General features: G+C 43.2%; 1 protein-coding gene and 1 long non-coding RNA gene across 8 annotated transcripts in view; both read left to right on the forward strand.

The window, feature by feature from the left end:
• The first annotated feature begins 43 nt into the window (after window positions 1-43).
• Window positions 44-13,813, forward strand: LOC115193631 (anaphase-promoting complex subunit 1). Of its 7 annotated transcripts, XM_029752464.1 has the most exons (14): window positions 44-180; window positions 444-502; window positions 1,027-1,094; window positions 1,658-1,748; window positions 1,824-1,871; window positions 1,998-2,161; window positions 5,041-5,117; window positions 7,522-7,604; window positions 7,893-7,962; window positions 8,296-8,426; window positions 8,613-8,756; window positions 10,391-12,056; window positions 12,453-13,300; window positions 13,468-13,813. In XM_029752464.1, the coding sequence occupies exons 5-12, from the start codon at window positions 1,845-1,847 to the stop codon at window positions 10,484-10,486; spliced, it is 792 nt and encodes a 263-aa protein (XP_029608324.1). In that variant the 5' UTR covers window positions 44-180; window positions 444-502; window positions 1,027-1,094; window positions 1,658-1,748; window positions 1,824-1,844; the 3' UTR covers window positions 10,487-12,056; window positions 12,453-13,300; window positions 13,468-13,813. The 7 variants fall into 7 exon arrangements, with proteins under 7 accessions (XP_029608324.1, XP_029608325.1, XP_029608326.1 ...); XM_029752465.1 differs by lacking the exon at window positions 10,391-12,056; XM_029752466.1 differs by lacking the exon at window positions 10,391-12,056 and having other exon boundaries at window positions 13,143-13,300.
• Window positions 13,814-15,347: 1,534 nt separating this feature from the next.
• LOC115193634 (uncharacterized) overlaps window positions 15,348-20,846 on the forward strand; it is a 33,713-nt gene continuing 28,214 nt past the window's right edge. Inside the window, exon 1 of the long non-coding RNA XR_003878210.1 lies at window positions 15,348-15,550. This is a non-coding gene — a long non-coding RNA (uncharacterized LOC115193634). The remainder of the gene's footprint in view (window positions 15,551-20,846) is intronic.

Here is a 20,846-nt window from a genome sequence, read left to right on the forward strand (position 1 = left end):
GTCAGTTGATCCCCATCTAACATATTACATTTTTTCCTGAAGGCACAAAACCATGGTCTAACAGAATACTATGACCAGAGACTTGAGAATGCTCCAAGTGTGGGGGTTTCTGGTCATCAACGTGGACGTCACCTGTCCTGGAGCGACCCTGGCTATGATCTACCTGAAGACCAACAACAGGTGATAATTGATTCCACCACTCTCTCATTTTTAGATACCCTTCAACGAAAAGTAATGCCGTGTTCTACTAGATTTGACTCTTCAATCTCCCATCTAATCTTGCATGGTGCCTCACAGAACATCTTGACCCCAGCGCTCTAGCACATAGCTTATAACTGGGGGAAAAAGTCATTTTGAATCATTTTAGGTTTTTCCTGGTTCTGTTCCCGTATTGGACAATAGGCTCAGGCTTCCATTAACACCTCTTTCTTACCGTCTCATAGGTCCAACGCAGTTTGGCTGAAAGCTCCAGACACCATGTTCCTCCTGGACTGCACTCTGGGTCAGTACAGACCTGCCTTATCTCAGTGTACTCTGGGTCAGTACAGACCTGCCTTATCTCAGTGTACTCTGGGTCAGTACAGACCTGTCTTTTTCACTGAGCCAGACCCCCGGAGCTCTCCGTCAGTGGTTCCCAACCTAGGTGGGGGGCGCCACAGTTTCCTTGGGGGTTGCGGGCCTTACTTGATTTGCAAGATTTCTGGGATCTTTTATTTCAGCTCATGAAACATGAGACCAACGCTTTACATGTTGCGTTAATATTTTTGTTGAGTAAAATGGCTGATCCTGTACACTCACACATTGTAGGTCGTCACTAGCTTTTAAACCCAGTCATAAATCCCGCCCATTTCTACAATTTCTCTTCTTAAAATTTGATTTTAAACCTAATCTTAACCATACTGCTAACCTTATGCCTAACCTTAACTTAAGACCTAAAAGCACATTGTTGTTGCCAATTTTGACTTTGTGGCTGTGGAATCTGACTGTTGATATAGAAGCTTGGCACTGTCTCCTCTCCCTCCTCAGACACTGGCCAGGTGTATCCTCATATGGGATGAGATTCTGCCCAACTCGAAAGCAGCAATGTGCCTCCGGTAACTCCACTCAATATGCACACAAACACCTTGGCTCATTAGACACGAGTCACTGCCAGCACAAACCTCTATTCAGGACCTGTGGTAAAAATATTCTGATTCGGCATCGGGTTCTTAGGGCCAACAGTGTAGATGTCCATAGACATTAGAGGTTGGTTCCAAGGCTCTTAATGTTGTTAGTTAGTCATAATGAATGACATCAACGCTAATAAGGAAACGCGTTTCGGTCCTCAAATGAGGCTTCAGTGCCAAGAGGATGTGACTGGCAACAAGCCTCAGACATTTTCTGCAGCTTGATCAATTTACACATCAACAGTATTAAATGAGTTAGTATCCCACAGTTTTTTACAACGATAACACAACATATTTTCTTTTGTTTTGCATCCACATAATCCAAGAGAACATTGGGAATCCAGTGGTTTCGGAGGATTTAAACATGAAAACCATAGCGTAACTACAAACTGACTACAAGTTTTCTTAGCTCTCTCAGCATGGCTGGATATAAGAGACAGAGATGGTGTGTTTAGTCACATGATGATGTGAGGGATGACTCCTGTCCTCAGGCAAGCCCATGACCACATAATTGCTGGAACCTATATGACTGTGGGATTCCGCTTCGCTGGCTCGGCCAACTCTGACGCATTCAACTGCTTGGTAAGAAGAGAACATTTCAAAATAAGTTGGCGTTAATTGGCTAGTTCGTCTGTAACCCTTCTGTTTCTTTCACAGTAAAATTTTGCAAGGAGCTTCATGCAGTGTTGGACATCAGCAACGGTTGTAAGTTGCACTACTCTCATGCTTCTGTCCAATGTAACCATAATTTCCATATAAGACAATAGAATAAAGTCAAGTTTAAAGTTTGCATCAAAATCACCACAACCAATTTGCTCTCTCTTCTGCCAGACGGGCCACTATAACTCACAGATGTGTCTGAGCATGTTGTTGTCCATGGTGATGGCTGGCTCTGGTAACCTGAAGGTGCTGGAGCTCTGCCGCGTCCTCCACAAGAGGACCAGAACTATGACCCACCAAATGGCCCTGGGCATGCTCGTCCTGGGAGGAGGGAGGTGAGACATGTTTCAACCAGCCTCTCCAATGGTTATAGCCTACACAGATATTGCTTGTACTGTCTTTTGCCTAGGTGTTGTACCTTTCACATGTCATCTGTATCGATGTAGATTGTATGTTTTGCTACAGACCTAGATAATGGAACAACATGTACAGTGGCAAGAAAACGTATGTGAACCCTTTGGAATGACCTGGTTTTCTGCATATATTGGTCATAAATTTGGATCTGATATTCATCTAAGTCGCAACAATAGACAAACAGTCTGCTTAAACTAATAACACACAAACAATTATACGTTTTCATGTCTTTATTGAACACACCTTGCAAACATTCACAGTGTAGGTTGGAAAAAATATGTGAACCCTTGCATTTATTAACTGGTTGACCCTCCTTTGGCAGCAATAAACTCAACCAAACGTTTTCTGTAGTTGCGGATCAGACCTGCACAACGGTCAGGAGGAATTTTGGACCATTCTTCTTTACAAAACTGTTTCAGATCAGCAATATTCTTAGGATGTCTGGTGTGAACTGCTCTCGAGATCATGCCACAGCATTTTACATCGTGTTGAGGTCAGGACTCTGACTGGGCCACTCCAGAAGGTGTATTTTCTTCTGTTGAAGCCATTCTGCTGTTGATTTACATCTGTGTTTTGGGTCGTTGTCCTGTTGCATCACCCAACTTCTGTTGAGCTTCAATTGGCGGACAGATAGCCTTACATTCTCCTGCAAAATGTCTTGATAAACTTGGGAATTCATTTTTCTGTCGATGATGGCAAGCTGTCCAGGCCCTGAGGCAGCAAAGCAGCCCCAAACCATGATGCTCCCTCCACCATACTTTACAGTTGGGATGAGGTTTTGATGTTGGTGTGCTGTGCCTTTTCTTTTTCTCCACACAGTGTTGTGTGTTCCTTCCAAACAACTAAACTTTAGTGTTATCTGTCCACAGAATATTTTGCCAGAAGCGCTGTGGAACAGGCAGGTGCTCTTTTGCGAACTTCAGACGTTGATTAATGTTTTTTTGGACAGCAGTGGCTTCTTCCGTGGTGTCCTCCCATGAACACCATTCTTGTTTTGTGTTTTACATATCGTAGACTCATCAACAGAGATGTTAGCATGTTCCAGATATTTCTGTTAGTCTTTAGCTGACACTCTAGGATTCTTCTTAACCTCATTGAGCATTCTGCACGGTGCTCTTGCAGTCATCTTTGCAGGACGGCCACTCCTAGGGAGAGTAGCAACAGGGCTGAACTTTCTCCATTTATAGACAATTTGTCTTACCGTGGACTGATGAACATCAAGGCTTTTAGAGATACTTTTGTAACCCTTTCCAGCTTTATGCAAGTCAACAATTCTTAATCTTAGGTCTTCTGAGATCTCTTTTGTTCGAGGCGTGGTTCACGTCAGGCAATGCTTGAGTTTTTTTATAGGACAAGGCAGCTCTAACCAATCTCCAATCTCTTCTCATTGATTGGACTCCAGGTTAGCTGACTCCTGACTCCAATTAGCTTTTGGAGAAGTCATTAGCCTAGGGGTTCACATACGAATGTTTAAATTATGTGTCCAATATAGACAAGAAAAATACAATAGTTAGTTTATTAGTTTAAGCACACTGTGTTTGTCTATTGTTGTGACTAAGTTGAAGAGCAGATCAAATTTATGCAGAAATCCGGGTAATTCCAAAGGGTTTACATACTTTTCTTGCCCCTGTATAATGAGATGTGGTTATGTGAGTGTTCTTCATAACAAATGCAGTTCAAATATCCCAGGGCTACGCAAGCAGTGACTAAGGTGTCTTTTTGTATGTAACAATACTCATTACTGATGCTAAATCTGTCTCGTCCTCAACATTTACTGTACAAAACCTTTGATATTAGACTTGCCTTATTTTTGGGCGGACAATTTCAGGCCCACATAACTTCAAGGTCGCAATTTGAATGGCCTTATTGTAGTATTCTCAAACTATTCCTGCCATCAACACACACCTGCATCAGGAAAGATTGTAGAGGGGAGCAGACACATGGCGTCTTTATTTCAATCTCTCGCTCGCCCTCTCGCTCTCTCTCAATGTGGTCTGTGGAGAGCGTTTTCATTCTGCCTAGTAACCAATCACCATACGGCCCTGTCAGTCTGGCTCATCATGAAACCTGAAGTGAAACACTTCTCTTCTCATTTTGTGTAGCTACAGAGTTCACCAGTGAGGTTAGTCTCAGCATAGGGAATGGGGCGATTGAAACATAGTAATATTGTTCAGGAACAAGTTTCTGAAAATTAATTTGAGTGGCGCTAAATAAACAGCTGTTCCCAGTCATTATGTTACTCTACAGTTCAAGATGAGATCAGTGTTGAGTTGACTTTTGCTCTGTATGTTTGTGGGTCTTGTTATCAAGCTGACTCATGTAGTAAATAGTGCTGTTGTTTTCACCTCTGCCTGTAATACGCATAGTAAAAACCAGAACATCCCACCCAGCCAGTTGACTTTATCCGTTGCCATGTAGACTGGATGAGTGGCAGCTCGTGGGTTTGGAAATAACCTCTTCAGCTGGTGTTTTAAGAGGCGGCAAGGCAACCCCTCACCCACACTAATCTAAACAAGTGATTTGTCTCTCTAAGCCGACACAATGGTTTGAACCAGCCTAAGCACACACTTAACCGCAGCCTTTATTTTTTAAGTAGAGCTTTTATGAGCACAAAGGACGTCAGGTAGATAACAATTCAAAACTGTTTTGCACAGGCCAAATTCCTCATTTGTTCATGGGACCTATTCACAAAAAAGGGACTCTATTATGATATGTGCTAACATCAACACTGTGATTTTGATTTATTGCTATGTCTGAGTCTGACGTAGCGCTCTGTTATCCTGTGCTTGTCCTCTCCCAGGTACACTCCAACTCGGCCATCGCTGCCTTTCTCTGTGCGCTCTACCACCATTTTCCTGCCCACAGCACAGATAACCGGTAAGACGCACAATCTCTGGAAATACCAAAAATCGGTACAGCTTACCAGAGCTCTAAAATAGCATGACAGACAGAGCTCTAAACTAAAGTATCCGACTTTCAATCACCAAAATGACTTGGGTGCGGATTCTAAGAATAGCAAGAGGGAGGTGTGAGACAGGGAGGTGGTGTAACATGAGGAGAGAAGTCCATCAGAGTTTCTACTGACAGCTGTAAAAGTCAATGACCATAATGCCACAGGGTTCAATTCTTGGGCCAACTCTTTTCTCTGTATACATCAATGATGTTGCTCTTGCTGCTGGTGAGTCTCTGATCCACCTCTACGCAGACGACACCATTCTGTATACTTCTGGCCCTTCTTTGGAAACTGTGTTAACAACCCTCCAGACGAGCTTCAAAGCCACACAACTCTCCTTCCGTGGCCTCCAACTGCTCTTAAATACAAGTAAAACTAAATGCATGCTCTTCAACCGATCGCTGCCCGCACCTGCCCGCCCGTCCAGCATCACTACTCTGGACGGTTCTGACTTAGAATATGTGGACTACTACAAATACCTAGGTGTCTGGTTAGACTGTAAACTCTCCTTCCAGACTCACATTAAGCATCTCCAATCCAAAATTAAATCTTGAATCGGCTTCCTATATCGCAACAAAGCATCCTTCACTCATGCTGCCAAACACACCCTCGTAAAACTGACCATCGTACCGATCCTCGACTTCGGTGATGTCATCTATAAAATAGCCTCCAACACTCTACTCAACAAACTGGATGCAGTCTATCACAGTGCCATCCGTTTTGTCACCAAAGCCCCATACACTACCCACCATTGCGACCTGTACGCTCTCGTTGGTTGGCCCTCGCTTCATACTCGTCGCCAAACCCACTGGCTACAGGTTATCTACAAGTCTCTGCTAGGTAAAGCCCCGCCTTATCTCAACTCACTGGTCACCATAGCAGCACCCACTCGTAGCACGCGCTCCAGCAGGTATATCTCACTGGTCGCCCCCAAAGCCAATTCCTCCTTTGGCTGCCTTTCCTTCCAGTTCTCTGCTGCCAATGACTAGAATGAACTGCAAAAATCTCTGAAGCTGGAGACTCATATCTCCCTCACTAGCTTTAAGCACCAGCTGTCAGAGCAGCTCACAGATCACTGCACCTGTACATAGCCCATCTGTAAACAGCCCATCTACCTACCTCATCCCCATACTGTATTTATTTATTTATCTTGCTCCTTTGCACCCCAGTATCTCTACTTGCACATTCATCTTCTGCACATCTACCATTCCAGTGTTTAGTTGCTATATTGTAATTACTTCGCCACCATGGCCTATTTATTGCCTTAACTTACCTCATTTGCACTCACTGTATATAGACATTTTGTTTTCTTTTATTCTACTGTATTATTGACTGTATGTTTTGTTTATTCCATGTGTAACTCTGTTGTTGTATGTGTCGAATTGCTATGCTTTATCTTGGCCAGGTCGCAGTTGCAAATGAGAACTTGTTCTCAACTAGCCTACCTGGTTAAATAAAGGTGAAATAAAAATAAATAAAAGAACGATTTTTACGTGCTATGCGCTTCAGCACTCACCGGTCCCGTTCTGTGAGCTTGTGTGGCCTACCACTTCGCCGCTGAGCTGTTGTTGCTTGTAGACGTTTCCACTTCACAATAACAGCACTTACAGTTGACCAGGGCAGCTTTTTTTAAATTAATTTATTTACCCCAATTCCATGATATGCAATTGGTAGTCAGTCTTGTCCCATCGCTGCAACTCCCGTACGGACTCAGAAGAGGCAAAGGTCGAGAGCCATGCTTCCTCTGAAACACGACCCAGCCAACCCGCACTGCTTCTTGACAAACTGCTCGCCCAACCCGGAAGCCAGCCGCACCAATGTGTCGGAGGAAACACAGTCCAACTGGTGTCAGCGTGCATGTGCCCAGCCTGCCACAGGAGGCGCTAAGGCGCGATGGGACAAGGACATCCCGGCCAGCCAAACCATCTCCTAACTCGGAAGACTCTAGGCCAATTGTGCGCCGCCTCATGGGTCTCCCGGTCGCGGCCGGCTGCGACACAGACCGGTATGGAGCCCGGATCTGTAGTGACGCCTCTAGCACTGCGATGCAGTGCCTTAAACCGCTGAGCCACTCGGGAGGCCCCAGGGCAGAAGTTTGACAACTGACTTGTTGGGTGGCATCCTATGACGGTGCCATGTTGAAAGTCACTGAGCTCTTTAGTAAGGCCATTCTACTGCCATTGTTTGCCTATGGACTTTGCATGGCTGTGTGCTCGATATATACACCTGTCAGCAACGGGTGTGGCTGAAATAGGGGTGTCCACATTCTTTTGTATATTTAGTGTGATGGCTGTGTTTCTGTGTTCATTTCTTCTTCAATGTCTTCAGAGCATAGGGGACTCTGTTATGAGGAGATTACAGCGGAACTGATGGCCCCCACCATGTTGCCTGAGCTGCAGCTCCTCAACAAGGTCAAATGAAATGTAATCATGCTACAAAGTCATTCTGCTAAGCAGGATGGTCCATGTCAAAATTGAGATTTCAACATTTTTGTTAGAAAGTGAGTAATGCAATGTGTCCATGTAGGCAATTGATACACTTTTCTCCCTTCCTCTTTGCAATACAATACAGTACAGGGAAAGGTCAGTTAGGATGATCAAACTCTGCAATTACAAGAAAATCATTATCTTTTTCACATTGTTTTCAAACTAAATTTTCAAAGATGAATGGCTGACCTACTTGTTTTAATGTGGTTACAGATTCAAGTAAAAGGACCATTGATACTGGAAGCTGTCCATAGACCTGAAGTAAGGGAACTCCACATCTTGAGTAAGTCCACCACTTGTATGTTTGTGAACATTTCTGGCCCAATGTTCAGATTCATATCATGAAATGTCAGTGGGTGATAACTTATTAGGGACATACTCTTTGATGTGAGTTTGTGATGTTCTGCAATAATGGTTGTTAATGGCAGCACGTATTGTTTTGTGGGGCTGGGAATTACTAGGTACCTCACAATATGATATTATCACAATACTTAAAGTGCCAATACAATATGTATTGCGATTCTCACGATTCTATATGTATTGTGATTCAATATGGTGACGTTATTGAGATTTGATGTTTCAGACAATCAGCTCACCATATATATTTATTCTGCAGAGGGACGAGAGAGCACGAGAAAACAAGTTTTGACCAGTCAGGGAAATGAAAGTGCTGAAACCATGTTGGCTTGCTATTTTAAAAGATGGAAAACAAGCTATAGGATGAAAAACACCAGAGTTTTTGTGCAGGTACAGCCGACTAGCGCTAGCTAACGCTATCTAGCAAAAATATTATATACATGAAAAAAAATTGTTTTAAAATACAAGTCAAAGTTTCACTATGTCATTCAAAATAATAGTGATATGTAACTATAGATTTTTCCAATATCACTATTGTTTTTTTCCATCCTAACATGTGATTTAAAATTGACTCAGGTCCATTCTGTCCAGAGATGGGGTTGTGTATCTGAATGGGGATGGGGTTGTGTATGCGTGCCCTATGAGGTCGACCTTCGGGACTGGAAGAATCTATTATCTCACAACGTCGTCAACAGGAACTCAGAAGTCCGCACATTCAAGGTACAAACATCCTGGTTCTCTGTTTACACAAAACTGGACTGACTGGACACCTTTTAACTAGTTACATGTCATCATGTATTTCATCAGTACTACTTCAGTACAACATGTTGGATATTGGCTACATAGGAGATTCAATGATACTTTAGCGTACAAGCATAACTTTGTCAACATGGAATGCAGCATATACCAGTACACATTTATTTCATTAGTATGTTAAGGTTGCAAGGTTTTGAAACTTGAACCGCTGAAAATGAAATCAATGCTAAACTATCAACACATAGCTAGCATAATGAGTCTCAAACATCCGTGTTGGCCAGTCAGAAAGAAGCATGAATGAGACATTTAGATATTGATACTGATATAATCCCAGTATAGCACAAAGTAGTGCATTTGACATCACTGTGGGTCGGCAAAACAACCAATATGTCTTGACACTATGTGTGACAGGATATTTCCCTGTGAACCTACCAGCCTACGGTCCAATAGCCTTTTAGTCAACATGTCCCCTGTCCCACTAGATGCAATAGTGTGGCCTACCACTTCGCGGCTGAGCTGTTGTTGCTCGTAGACGTTTCCACTTCACAATAACAGCACTTACAGTTGATCAGGGCAGCTTTTTAAAAAATTAATTTATTTACCCCAATTCCGTGATATCCAATTGGTAATCAGTCTTGTCCCATCGCTGCAATTCCCGTACGGACTCGGGAGAGGCAAAGGTCGAGAGCCATGCTTCCTCTGAAACACGACCCAGCCAACCCGCACTGCTTCTTGACAAACTGCTCGCCCAACCCGGAAGCCAGCCGCACCAATGTGTCGGAGGAAACACAGTCCAACTGGTGTCAGCGTGCATGTGCCCAGCCTGCCACAGGAGGCGCTAAGGCACGATGGGACAAGGACATCCCGGCCAGCCAAACCATCTCCTAACTCGGAAGACTCTGTGTCAATTGTGCGCCGCCTCATGGGTCTCCCGGTCGCTGCCGGCTGCGACACAGACCGGTATGGAGCCCGGATCTGTAGTGATGCCTCTAGCACTGCGATGCAGTGCCTTAGACCGCTGAGCCACTCGGGAGGCCCCAGGGCAGAATGGGACAAGGACACGATGGGACAAGGACACGATGGGACAAGGACATCCGGGGCGGCAGGGTAGGCTACCCTGCCGCCCCGGATGTCCTTGTCCCATCGTGCCTTAGCGCCTCCTGTGGCAGGCTGGGCACATGCACGCTGACACCAGTTGGACTGTGTTTCCTCCGACACATTGGTGCGGCTGGCTTCCGGGTTGGGCGAGCAGTTTGTCAAGAAGCAGTGCGGGTTGGCTGGGTCGTGTTTCAGAGGAAGCATGGCTCTCGACCTTTGCCTCTTCCGAGTCCGTACGGGAGTTGCAGCGATGGACTAGTAACCGAAAGGTTGCAAGTTCAAATCCCCGAGCTGATAAGATACAAATCTGTCGTTCTGCCCCGAACAGGCAGTTAACCCACTGTTCTGAGGCCGTCATTGAAAATAAGAATTTGTTCTTAACTGACTTGCCCAGTTAAATAAAGGTAAAATAAAAAATAGCTCATTGGAAACTGTCAAGTTCCTCCGTCAGGCACGATCAGCAGTCCTTGTTGTTGTAGCAGTTATTTTTTCTCCCACAGCCCGAGGCCATCTCGACCTTCCCTTCCGACGCTGCCTTGGTCTCTTTCGCTGAATACTTCTGTAAAGCCTCGGATAGCACGAGACATGTTGATTAGCGGAGTGGATGCTATGTGATGCAGCTGCAACTTAACGTTGTAACACAGAGCCTACATTGACGGTTTAAATTAGACTTAAATACTGCCTATGTCGCTCCCCTTGTGAATCCGTTTGTTAATCACTTGAATCCCATTTCCACCAGGTAGATACCACTATATGTAATTGGAGATGTGGAATATTTATTTTTGAATACACTGTGAAATTGAAGGAGATTGGTTCTAACCTTTAGCTCATGATTTGATTGCAATTATTGAAACACCCCTCACTGTCCTATTTTATAATTCCACAGTTTCTGTTTCTGATTGTTCAATTGATAAGCACTCACTGAATAGAGCTTATATTTACTGTTGTTGCACTGAATGGAGCTTCTATTTGCTGTTGTTGCACTGAATGGAGCTTCTATTTGCTGTTGTAGCACTGAATGGAGCTTCTATTTACTGTTGTTGCACTGAATGGAGCTTCTATTTACTGTTGTTGCACTGAATGGAGCTTCTATTTACTGTTGTAGCACTGAATGGAGCTTCTATTTGCTGTTGTTGCACTGAATGGAGCTTCTATTTGCTGTTGTAGCACTGAATGGAGCTTCTATTTACTGTTGTAGCACTGAATGGAGCTTCTATTTTCTATTGTTGCACTGAATGGAGCTTCTATTTGCTGTTGTAGCACTGAATGGAGCTTCTATTTGCTGTTGTAGCACTGAATGGAGCTTCTATTTACTGTTGTGGCACTGAATGGAGCTTCTATTTACTGTTGTAGCACTGAATGGAGCTTCTATTTACTGTTGTTGCACTGAATGGAGCTTCTATTTACTGTTGTAGCACTGAATGGAGCTTCTATTTACTGTTGTAGCACTGAATGGAGCTTCTATTTACTGTTGTAGCACTGAATGGAGCTTCTATTTGCTGTTGTTGCACTGAATGGAGCTTCTATTTACTGTTGTTGCACTGAATGGAGCTTCTATTTACTGTTGTAGCACTGAATGGAGCTTCTATTTACTGTTGTAGCACTGAATGGAGCTTCTATTTACTGTTGTTGCACTGAATGGAGCTTCTATTTGCTGTTGTTGCACTGAATGGAGCTTCTATTTGCTGTTGTAGCACTGAATGGAGCTTCTATTTACTGTTGTTGCACTGAATGGAGCTTCTATTTACTGTTGTAGCACTGAATGGAGCTTCTATTTACTGTTGTAGCACTGAATGGAGCTTCTATTTGCTGTTGTTGCACTGAATGGAGCTTCTATTTGCTGTTGTAGCACTGAATGGAGCTTCTATTTACTGTTGTAGCACTGAATGGAGCTTCTATTTACTGTTGTTGCACTGAATGGAGCTTCTATTTGCTGTTGTAGCACTGAATGGAGCTTCTATTTACTGTTGTAGCACTGAATGGAGCTTCTATTTACTGTTGTTGCACTGAATGGAGCTTCTATTTGCTGTTGTAGCACTGAATGGAGCTTCTATTTTGTTGTCTTTGTCCAAAAATACAACACTTTGGCCTTAATATCTGCCATTCGATCTGAGTGTCACTCAGGAGAACCCTGAGATGCTGCCCACCTACATTGCTATTGATCAGGTAAGAAACATAGAAGTCACCTCATACAATAGTAACAGTGGTCTGTGCATGTTCCTCAGGACTCTCCAACTCTGTTCCTGGAGAGATACCCTCCTGGTTTTCGCTCCAACCCCAGTTTTAACTAACCTGATTTCAGCTTATCAACCAGTTAATTATTAGAATCAGGTGTGCTAGATTTGGGTTGGCGTGAACCTACAGGACGTTATCGCTCCAGGAACAAGGTTGGAGAGCCCTGATGTACATGCTCCCACTCATAGAATTCAGCTGTATTAGTATTAGATACGTTTTCATGGATTTACTTTTCCCCAATACAAACTGATGTCACTTCAATGTGTTCTCGGTTGTATATCTCCAATGTCGTCTCTTAGTGTGTGTTGACTGTGCTTTTTGCCACAGGTGGTACTGACCCTGGAACAGATGTAGACGTTTGCTCTGTGGCAGATGAGACTGTTGTTGGAGCTATGTGAGAACAGGGTACTGCAACACAGACTGAAGGAGGGGGCACAGGGCAGGGTCCTGCAACACAGACTGAGGCAGGGGGCACAGGGCAGGGTCATGCAACACAGACTGAATGAGGGGGCACAGGGCAGGGTCCTGCAACACAGACTGAATGAGGGGGCACAGGGCAGGGTCCTGCAACACAGACTGAAGGAGGGGGCACAGGGCAGGGGGCTGCTGTTCATCTGCCTGTCATGAAGAACTCAGCCGATGGCACCCTGGACTGCTGGCTCACTGGTGAGAGGTCAACCCAGTGGGAGGGGCACGTCTACTGGAGGATGGACTGTTAACAGATCCCTTTGAATGAACTGTACAATAATATATTAGCCTGACTGTACAGTTTGTACCAGTGTGTACCTGTAATGTGACACACATTTCCCATCACTGGACGTGTCAGAACAGGTCTTTTGGATGTGAACTGTAATGACATGGGAAACATGGAACGTTATGAATGGCTGGGCAACAATCAGTAGCAAACTGATTATGTGATGGTGTTACATGAAGAATACTCATAGGTCCTTTCCATGAATGCAGCTAACCTCGTTGGATCTGACGTGTGTGAACCCCCCCCCACCCCCCACTCCACAGTTAACAGCCATGTGTTGAGGACATACATGTGGCCAGTCCCTACTGAGGGGCATGCTGTCCAACATTCTAGCCTGCTTCCTGGTCTAATACTATCCCCTGCCTAAGGAAGATGTCTGCCACACACCTGGAAGTTAAACAACTGTTAGCTAAATATCATGGTGAGATGTACTTTTAACTTGATCCTAACGTGTCGCTTTGGTGGTCTGTCTTATTGCTGACTGGCTTCATGTCTCGTGTGAATGTTATGACTGACTTTGTCGCATTCGTCTCATAACTCTGCTGGTCTCTCTCGTGTCGTTCCTCTGCTCATCTTTCATTTCCACAGGAAGTACATCGTTCCCTGAGCTCCTGTTGAAGTTGTCAGCTATGCATCCCTGTACAAGCCTTGCTGCGCCTGGGCCCTCTCCTCCTGGGGACGGCAAGCTTCAGGACTGGACAACAGGCCTGTTGAAATTACCTGACCTTTGACCTCTAACCTTGGTCTCTTACTTTACCTTGGTCTTGACCCAGAAGGGTCACTCTGCACTGCTTGTTGCAGCTCACAAGAAATGGACCTGATATTATATTAAATATCATTGTAAAAGCTTTCTTGATACGAATTGTATGTCAAATGTTTATACTGTACCTGTATTCCATATAAAATAATGCAGTAAATAAAAAGTGATTTGAGACTTGTGTAAGTGACTAAAATGTAAAGGTAACTATTAGCTAACATAGTGGATGTGGATGACCAATAACTTTTGGCATTGAACATAATCACTAGTACCCACTTCCACCTACATGTTGTTTTGGCTAACTTTCGGTGTTGTAGTGTTACCATTTTGTATTTTTAAATGACGAGCCATTTCAGCATAGCATGCAGTCTAGGCTGCCATCTCAGTTATTATCTCAGAAAAGATGTTCTGCTCTCACATATTAATTCTGTTTCTGCGGTATGTGTTGGGAGGTACTGCGTGGGCTGTGGCGCAATGGAATGCATCGGCCTGAGCTGTGATCTAACACCTCTGGGAACATTCCACAGCAAAATGGAAAACATCCTGCAACAGATACCACACCCACCTCACCCCATACCAAGCTCCGTTGACTTCTATTGGCCTTGTATATCCAAATAGCTCTGTGTCCTCCACTTGACCATGAATGGGTATACAGGCCTTTATCTGTGGCCCCAATGGTATACTGTCAGGCCCTAAAATAACAATTTAAGTTAACAGCTTTTTTGTGGCATCTTTAGGACCAAGTGACATGAAAGGTACACACAGATGTGGCAGATGGATTGCAAACATACCACATTCACTGGAATGCTGTCATGTAGTTCAGTGACATTAGACAGACATGCACACACAGAAAAGTATTGGATTTTGCGAGGAGGGAGAACTGTCAAAGTTAACTTAGAATTGCACCACTCCACCTTTCTAACGTGGCTAACTAACTCATTCTCTGGTCGTTTCTATACAATATAACTGAATAGTGTTTTTGAACATGGTGTTTGCTGTCACCAGCCAAGTGAAGTGAATAACTGAGTTCTCTAGGGAGGTAGCAACCAGTTCCCAAGCTGGCAATAATAACTCAACTTTTTTCTGTAGGAAGCATGACACTGCCATTTGGTTTGTTCTTCTATGGACATCCAGAAAATGTGTACAGAATCCACAACTTCACATTCCAAAACATCCATTCATGATATTTTACAGATCAATGGTCAACCGGAACTGTGGAGAGAGTGGGTTTAGAAGTATTCCTCCGTTTATGACCTTCAAAGCCGATGCCTTTAATAAGCTTGTGGGAGCGGGCGCTCTAGGGAGCTGGCTGTTTCCGCAATAAAGCATTCTATGAATGTCATACTGGTACACACCCTCTGGTCCTGGAGGTTCACACGTCCTAAATCAACATTGAAACAAGACCAGTATGTACATTGAAATAAGACAAAACAAACAAATGCTTCTTCATTCTTAATGTGTTTGTTTTAAAGTTTCATTAAAACAATTAATGTATGCAGAAAGAAACAATTTCCTGTTTTTAAATACATATCTATTGATTAAAGTTGTCTATGTGCATACATATGTATATATCCTTACATCTGTGTACAAACAGGCATATTTGTAATTTAAAATTTCTTTGAATGAGTTGGATATTTGAATGTCAAAAGTTGTTCGTGGAGTGAGGTGGGTGTGACCAACTGCGAAAGAAAGTGTCACAGTTCAACTCCAAAGCTATGAATGACTGCAGAACTGCAAACGCCTAGTGTTCTTGTACATGAAGAGGCAGGACTGAGATAAGTTAGGGACACTGCTTGGTCCGTTTTAGGACTTTTGCCAACGTCGAAATAACTTTTGGTCAACAATTAATAATTCAACCAACTTGTTCCTGTGCTAGCGCAAACCACAAATCTTCTGCACTACTTATAATAATGGGTAAGTAGTGATTACATACGAAATAACCTATTTGATATGTTTTAGTTAGTGACTTGACATAAAAAAATAAAGATATAACGAATATTTGACATATTACAGTTTGAGGAAGCTATACAGTAATACTTTAATGGAAATATAAGTACAAACAAGGGCCTATTAGGGTGCAATTAAATGGGTGCAAAAATACTAATTATGTACATATATTTATGGATACATTTGAACGATAACTTCCCTCTGAAATTGACATTTCGGGAAGTGAAGCAAGTTTGAAGCTGGCTGATACATTTGAAAAAAATGGAGACTACGAAGCACTCATGCGTAAAGGACGGTTTACAAAGATAAAGGGAAGTATGCGGTGTCAGCGTGAGATAGAAGGCTTGCTTCCTGTTCCTTTTTGTATAAAAGAAAAAAACTAAGTGTGAAACTTTTCAAAATCCTGTAGTCTTTGAACCGTTGGAAATCTTACAACGCCATTTGGAGAACTGCCTTATTGCGCACGTTACGCACATTTCATACTTCCATCCAAATTTGAACATAATGCGTGCTCTTTAACTACATTTATATGGGCCAAGGTTTGTGGTGAGACTACAGTGCCGAGTCACATACTTTCATTGCGGAGTGACAAGAAGATAGGGGGCGTGAGCTATCTAGAATGTTTTACTACCCTACATCCCACGTTTACTGTAGACGGACAGGTATGGTTCATTGCCACTGTATCCTATATCCAAAGTTTACTGTAGATGGACAGATATGGTTCACCACAGATATAAAATGACTGGAAGAGGTGAATGCAACCCCCCCTCTATCCCATTCACCTCTGCTCAGATTGGACAGGAGATGACAGGTTGCCGCTAGTTAAAACATTTCCAGGAGGCTTAAGCCCTTCAGTGTTACATTTACTCTACAACTCAAAACTCTGGATTTTCCCGAGCCTGAATGAACCAATTTTCTATCTCAGAATTAGTACTCTGGGACTTCCCTCTCTCTCTCTCTCTTATATCCATTCATGTGGTTTAAGTCTGGCTCAGTTAGCTCGCTACATTCACCTGATAGGATGTGAATAGAACAGTCATTTCACAGGATAGAGGTCATGGTCCAGAAGACTGTCTATCTTTCTGTACTTGTGGAGCTCTGGTCACTGCACACTGAAAACACTCAACAGAGAGAGTTGGTGGGGGTTGGAGCTTGTGACGCTACACTGCGTGTACAAAACATTAGGAACACCTGCTCTTTCCATGACATAGACTGACCAGGTGAATCCAGGTGAAAGCTATGATCCCTTACTGATGTTACTTGTTAAATCTACTTCAAATCCGTGTAGATGAAGGGGAGGAGACAGGTTAAAGGAGGATGTTTAAGCCTTGAGACAATTGAGACATGGATAGTGTATCTGTGCCATTCAGAGGGTGAATGGACAAGACAAAATATTTAAGTGCCTTTGAATGGGATATGGTAGTAGGTGCCAGGCTCACCGGTTTGAATGTGAACTGCACCACTGCTGGGTTTTTCACGCTCAACAGTTTCCTGTGTGTATCAAGAATGATCCACCACCCAAAGGACATCCAGCCAACTTGACACAACTGTGGGAAGCATTGGTCAACACTGGCCAGCATCCCTGTGGAACGTTTTTGAAACGCTTTCGACACCTTGTAGAGTCCATGCCCTGACGGATTGAGGCTGTTCGGAGGGCAAAAGGGGTTCCTAATGTTTTGTGCATTCAGTGTATATGGTTAACAGTGAAGGCTTGCAACTAAAACCTAGTTTTGTAATGGTAAGTCAGTTTACAATGGCATCCCAGTCTGTTTTTAGTCAGAGGGACTGGTTTCCAGTAAGAACCTGACATTGTACGGCAGAAGAGAAGAGGAAGTGGTGGCCTTGACACTTGCATTCATTAAAACAACGTGTGTAGTGTTGAAATGGCAGTTGGAGTCTGAACTCGTTTGGTTTTAGTATTGTGCTCCAAACTGGTACCAAGACTGGTGGTGCAATAGAGACTGTAATATTCACAACTTGAATAAAGCTAATGTTGAGTGTACTGAGTTTAATGTGTCTACAGTTATGGAGAAGAGCAATAAAAGAGGGCTTGTCCAATAGGTATTCAGAAAAGATGATGAAGTGATAGCAGATTGAAATCCTTAAAATCATACTTTGGGAACGTACTCAAATCTATTTGAATGAAAATGGTTTCAGCTCTATAAAGCTGTGAAGAGCTCACATCCACCTGGTGATGCGATATTGACTATATTAGGTTTTAGTGCCATCTAGTGAAAATTTTGAGAGACGTTAGCTTTTCCTTTCCACAATTTTGTAGAGTTATGTCTCTGTCTCAAGGTGGCACTGTTTTCACAAAAACCATGCAAGAGGTTTTCCAATAGTGATGTGAGAGCACCTCACTATGGTCAAATAAAAATGGATAATGACACACGTTGTTGTTCCCACTAACACAAACTTTTTCTCGGTTGCTAACTAAAAGGTAAATTGATACTTTAGTACTTTCTCAAAACTGTCGATACAAGTCTAGATGAAAGTGTAACTACCTTGATAACATTTTATTGTACTGAGCCCTGTGACATTGTGTTGTCAAATCTAGTAACTGGTATACCAGTATCAACATGGTAAAAACACTACAGTATGTTCAGAAGGGGTTCTTTGGTTCAGGTCAAAGGTCATCCTCAGATGTTGGCTGGCTCTCATTCAGGGGAATATGGGAAGTGTGCCATGAAGTCACACCCAACATCCTTGTCTGTCTGAATGCTTCCTGCCTCCGTGCCGGGCGGACTGTGATGGGTAGGGCTAGTGAGCTGCTCTATTCTCTCTGTCCCCTCTGGGATTAGAGGATTTTGACTGTTTGTTTTGTGTCAGGTAGAAGTATTGGCAGGCATTTTCTCAGCAGTGGGGAAGGAAGGGATGAGCAGTGAGAAAGTGTTTCACACTGTCGATTATTATAATGAGGACAGAGACACAGCTGTTGGCCTACGATTATTATAATGAGGACAGAGACACAGCTGTTGGCCTACGATTATTATAATGAGGACAGAGACACAGCTGTTGGCCTACGCTGGCCTAATTGTCCTGACAAGGACATTGTGTGTGTGTGTGTGTGTATTCAGTATGCACCTGAGGGATTTCAGTTCTCTCTTACTGTGTGAAACGGATCGACCTAATACATATTAGACATACAATTCTTATTGGCCAGTAATGCTGTTGGCAAGTGCATAGGGGGGGTGGGTATGTGCTAAGATAATACTAGCACCCTGTTATGAACAACTCTCATCGTTGGTGGTCAGACACACTGCATCACCCAAATAGTACAGTAGTGTTTTTTATGTCTGGACTGTGAAGTTAGGGTTGGAGGGAAAATGTAATGCATGCAGACTCGCCCCCACATGTCAGACATTGAGTAATTAAGCACACAATGAAGAATAGGTCTATGACCTGGCTGAGAACCAACTCTGTTTAGACTAGAATAGTACTAATCTTGACTCAGTTACTTTCCTGACTCACAACTTAACCCACAACTCCTGCAGGGCTGTAGAACGGTCCTCGGCTCTGCATTTGATGTCTCTACATTTTCTGTGTTTGATATGTCTCTACATAAAATGTGTTTCTTCAAGTGCAGTCGCCAAAACCATCAAGCGCTATGACGAAACTTGCTCTCATGAGGACCGCCACAGGAAAGGAAGACCCAGAGTTACCTCTGCTGCAGAGGATAAGTTCATTAGCGTTGCAGGCCTCAGAATAAAATGTAGAGACATATCAAATGCAGATCCGAGGACCATTCATTCAAAGTTGCCACTCTCACATCAAAGTCTTCCTGTAATTCCAGCGTTTTCTGTTTCCCGTGATGGTATGGCTCATTGCCTGTGTGGGTGTGTGACAGAGTATATCTGGAAATATATCTGCTTCCGTAGCAACATGACCGACTCATCTAGGATTGACTCATCTCAGCTGCAAAAGGCCCTTCCTGTGTACCAGACGACAAGCACATTTACAGAAGTACAGAAATAGCTCCTTCTCAAGCCACAAAAAAAATAGTTTTTACTTCATCAAAAGGAGCCTCTTACAAATAGCATGCCTGTGTAATTTGACAGTTAAAAAATATGTATATACGGTACCAGTCAAAAGTTTGGACACACCTACTTATTCAAGGGTTTTTCTTTATTTTTACTATTTTCTATATTGTAGAATAATAGTCAAGACATAACAACTATGAAATAACACATATGGAATCATGTGGTAACCAAAAAAGTGTTAAAAAAAGAAAATACATTTTAGACTTTAGATTCTTCAAAGTAGCCACCCTTAGCCTTGATGACTGCTTTGCACACTCTTGGCATCCTCTCAACCAATTTCATGAGGTAGTCACCTGGAATGCATTTCAATTAACAGGTGTGCCTTGTTAAAAGTACATTTGTGGAATTTCTCTAATTAATGTGTTTGAGCCAATCAGTTGTGTTGTGACAAGGTAGGGTAGGTATACAGAAGATAGCCCTATTTGGTAAAATACCAAGTCCATATTATGTAAAGAACAGCTCAAATAAACAAAGAGAAATTACAGTCCATCATTACTTTAAAACATTAAGGTCAGTCAATCTGGAACATTTCAAGAACTTTGAAAGTTTCTTCAAGTGCAGTCGCAAAAACCATCAAGCGCTATGATGAAACTTGCTCTCATGAGGACCGCCACAGGACAGGAAGACCCAGAGTTACCTCTGCTGCAGAGGATAAGTTCATTAGTGTTACAGGCCTCAGAAATTGCAGCCCAAATGAATGCTTCACAGAGTTCAAGTAACAGACACGTCAACATCAGCTGTTCAGAGGAGACTGTGTGAATCAGGCCTTCATGGTTGAATTGCTGCAAAGAAACCACTACTAAAGGACACCAATAAGAAGACGAGACTTGCTTGGACAAAGATTGTGCAATGGGCATTAGACCGGTAGAAATCTGTCCTTTGGTCTGATGAGTCCATATTTGAGATTTCTGGTTCCAACCGCCAAGTCTTTGTGAGACGCAGGGTAGGTGAACGGATAATCTCCGCATGTGTGGTTCCCACCCTGAAGGATGGAGGAAGAGGTGTGATGGTGTGGGGGTGCTTTACTGGTGACACTATCTGTGATTTATTTAGAATTCAAGGCACACTTAACCAGCATCGCTACCACAGCATTCTGCAGCGATACGCCATCCCACCTGGTTTGCGCTTAGTGGGACTATCATTTGTTTTTTTAACAGGACAATGACCCAACACACCTCCAGGCTGTGTAAGGCCTATTTGACCAAGAAGGAGTGATGGAGTGC

Source organism: Salmo trutta, chromosome 5, assembly GCF_901001165.1.
Source record: "Salmo trutta chromosome 5, fSalTru1.1, whole genome shotgun sequence".
Taxonomy (NCBI): Eukaryota; Metazoa; Chordata; class Actinopteri; order Salmoniformes; family Salmonidae; genus Salmo; species Salmo trutta.

What these genes read in the sequence shown, in the direction of transcription:
- LOC115193631 (XM_029752464.1), top strand. Translation starts at nt 1,845, where the DNA reads ATGCAGTGTTGGACATCAGCAACGGTT. An exon ending in GTTGGACATCAGCAACGGTT is followed by an intron (nt 1,872 to 1,997) that starts GTAAGTTGCACT and finishes CTCTTCTGCCAG; the next exon opens with ACGGGCCACTATAACTCACA. An exon ending in AGCTGCAGCTCCTCAACAAG is followed by an intron (nt 7,605 to 7,892) that starts GTCAAATGAAAT and finishes ATGTGGTTACAG; the next exon opens with ATTCAAGTAAAAGGACCATT.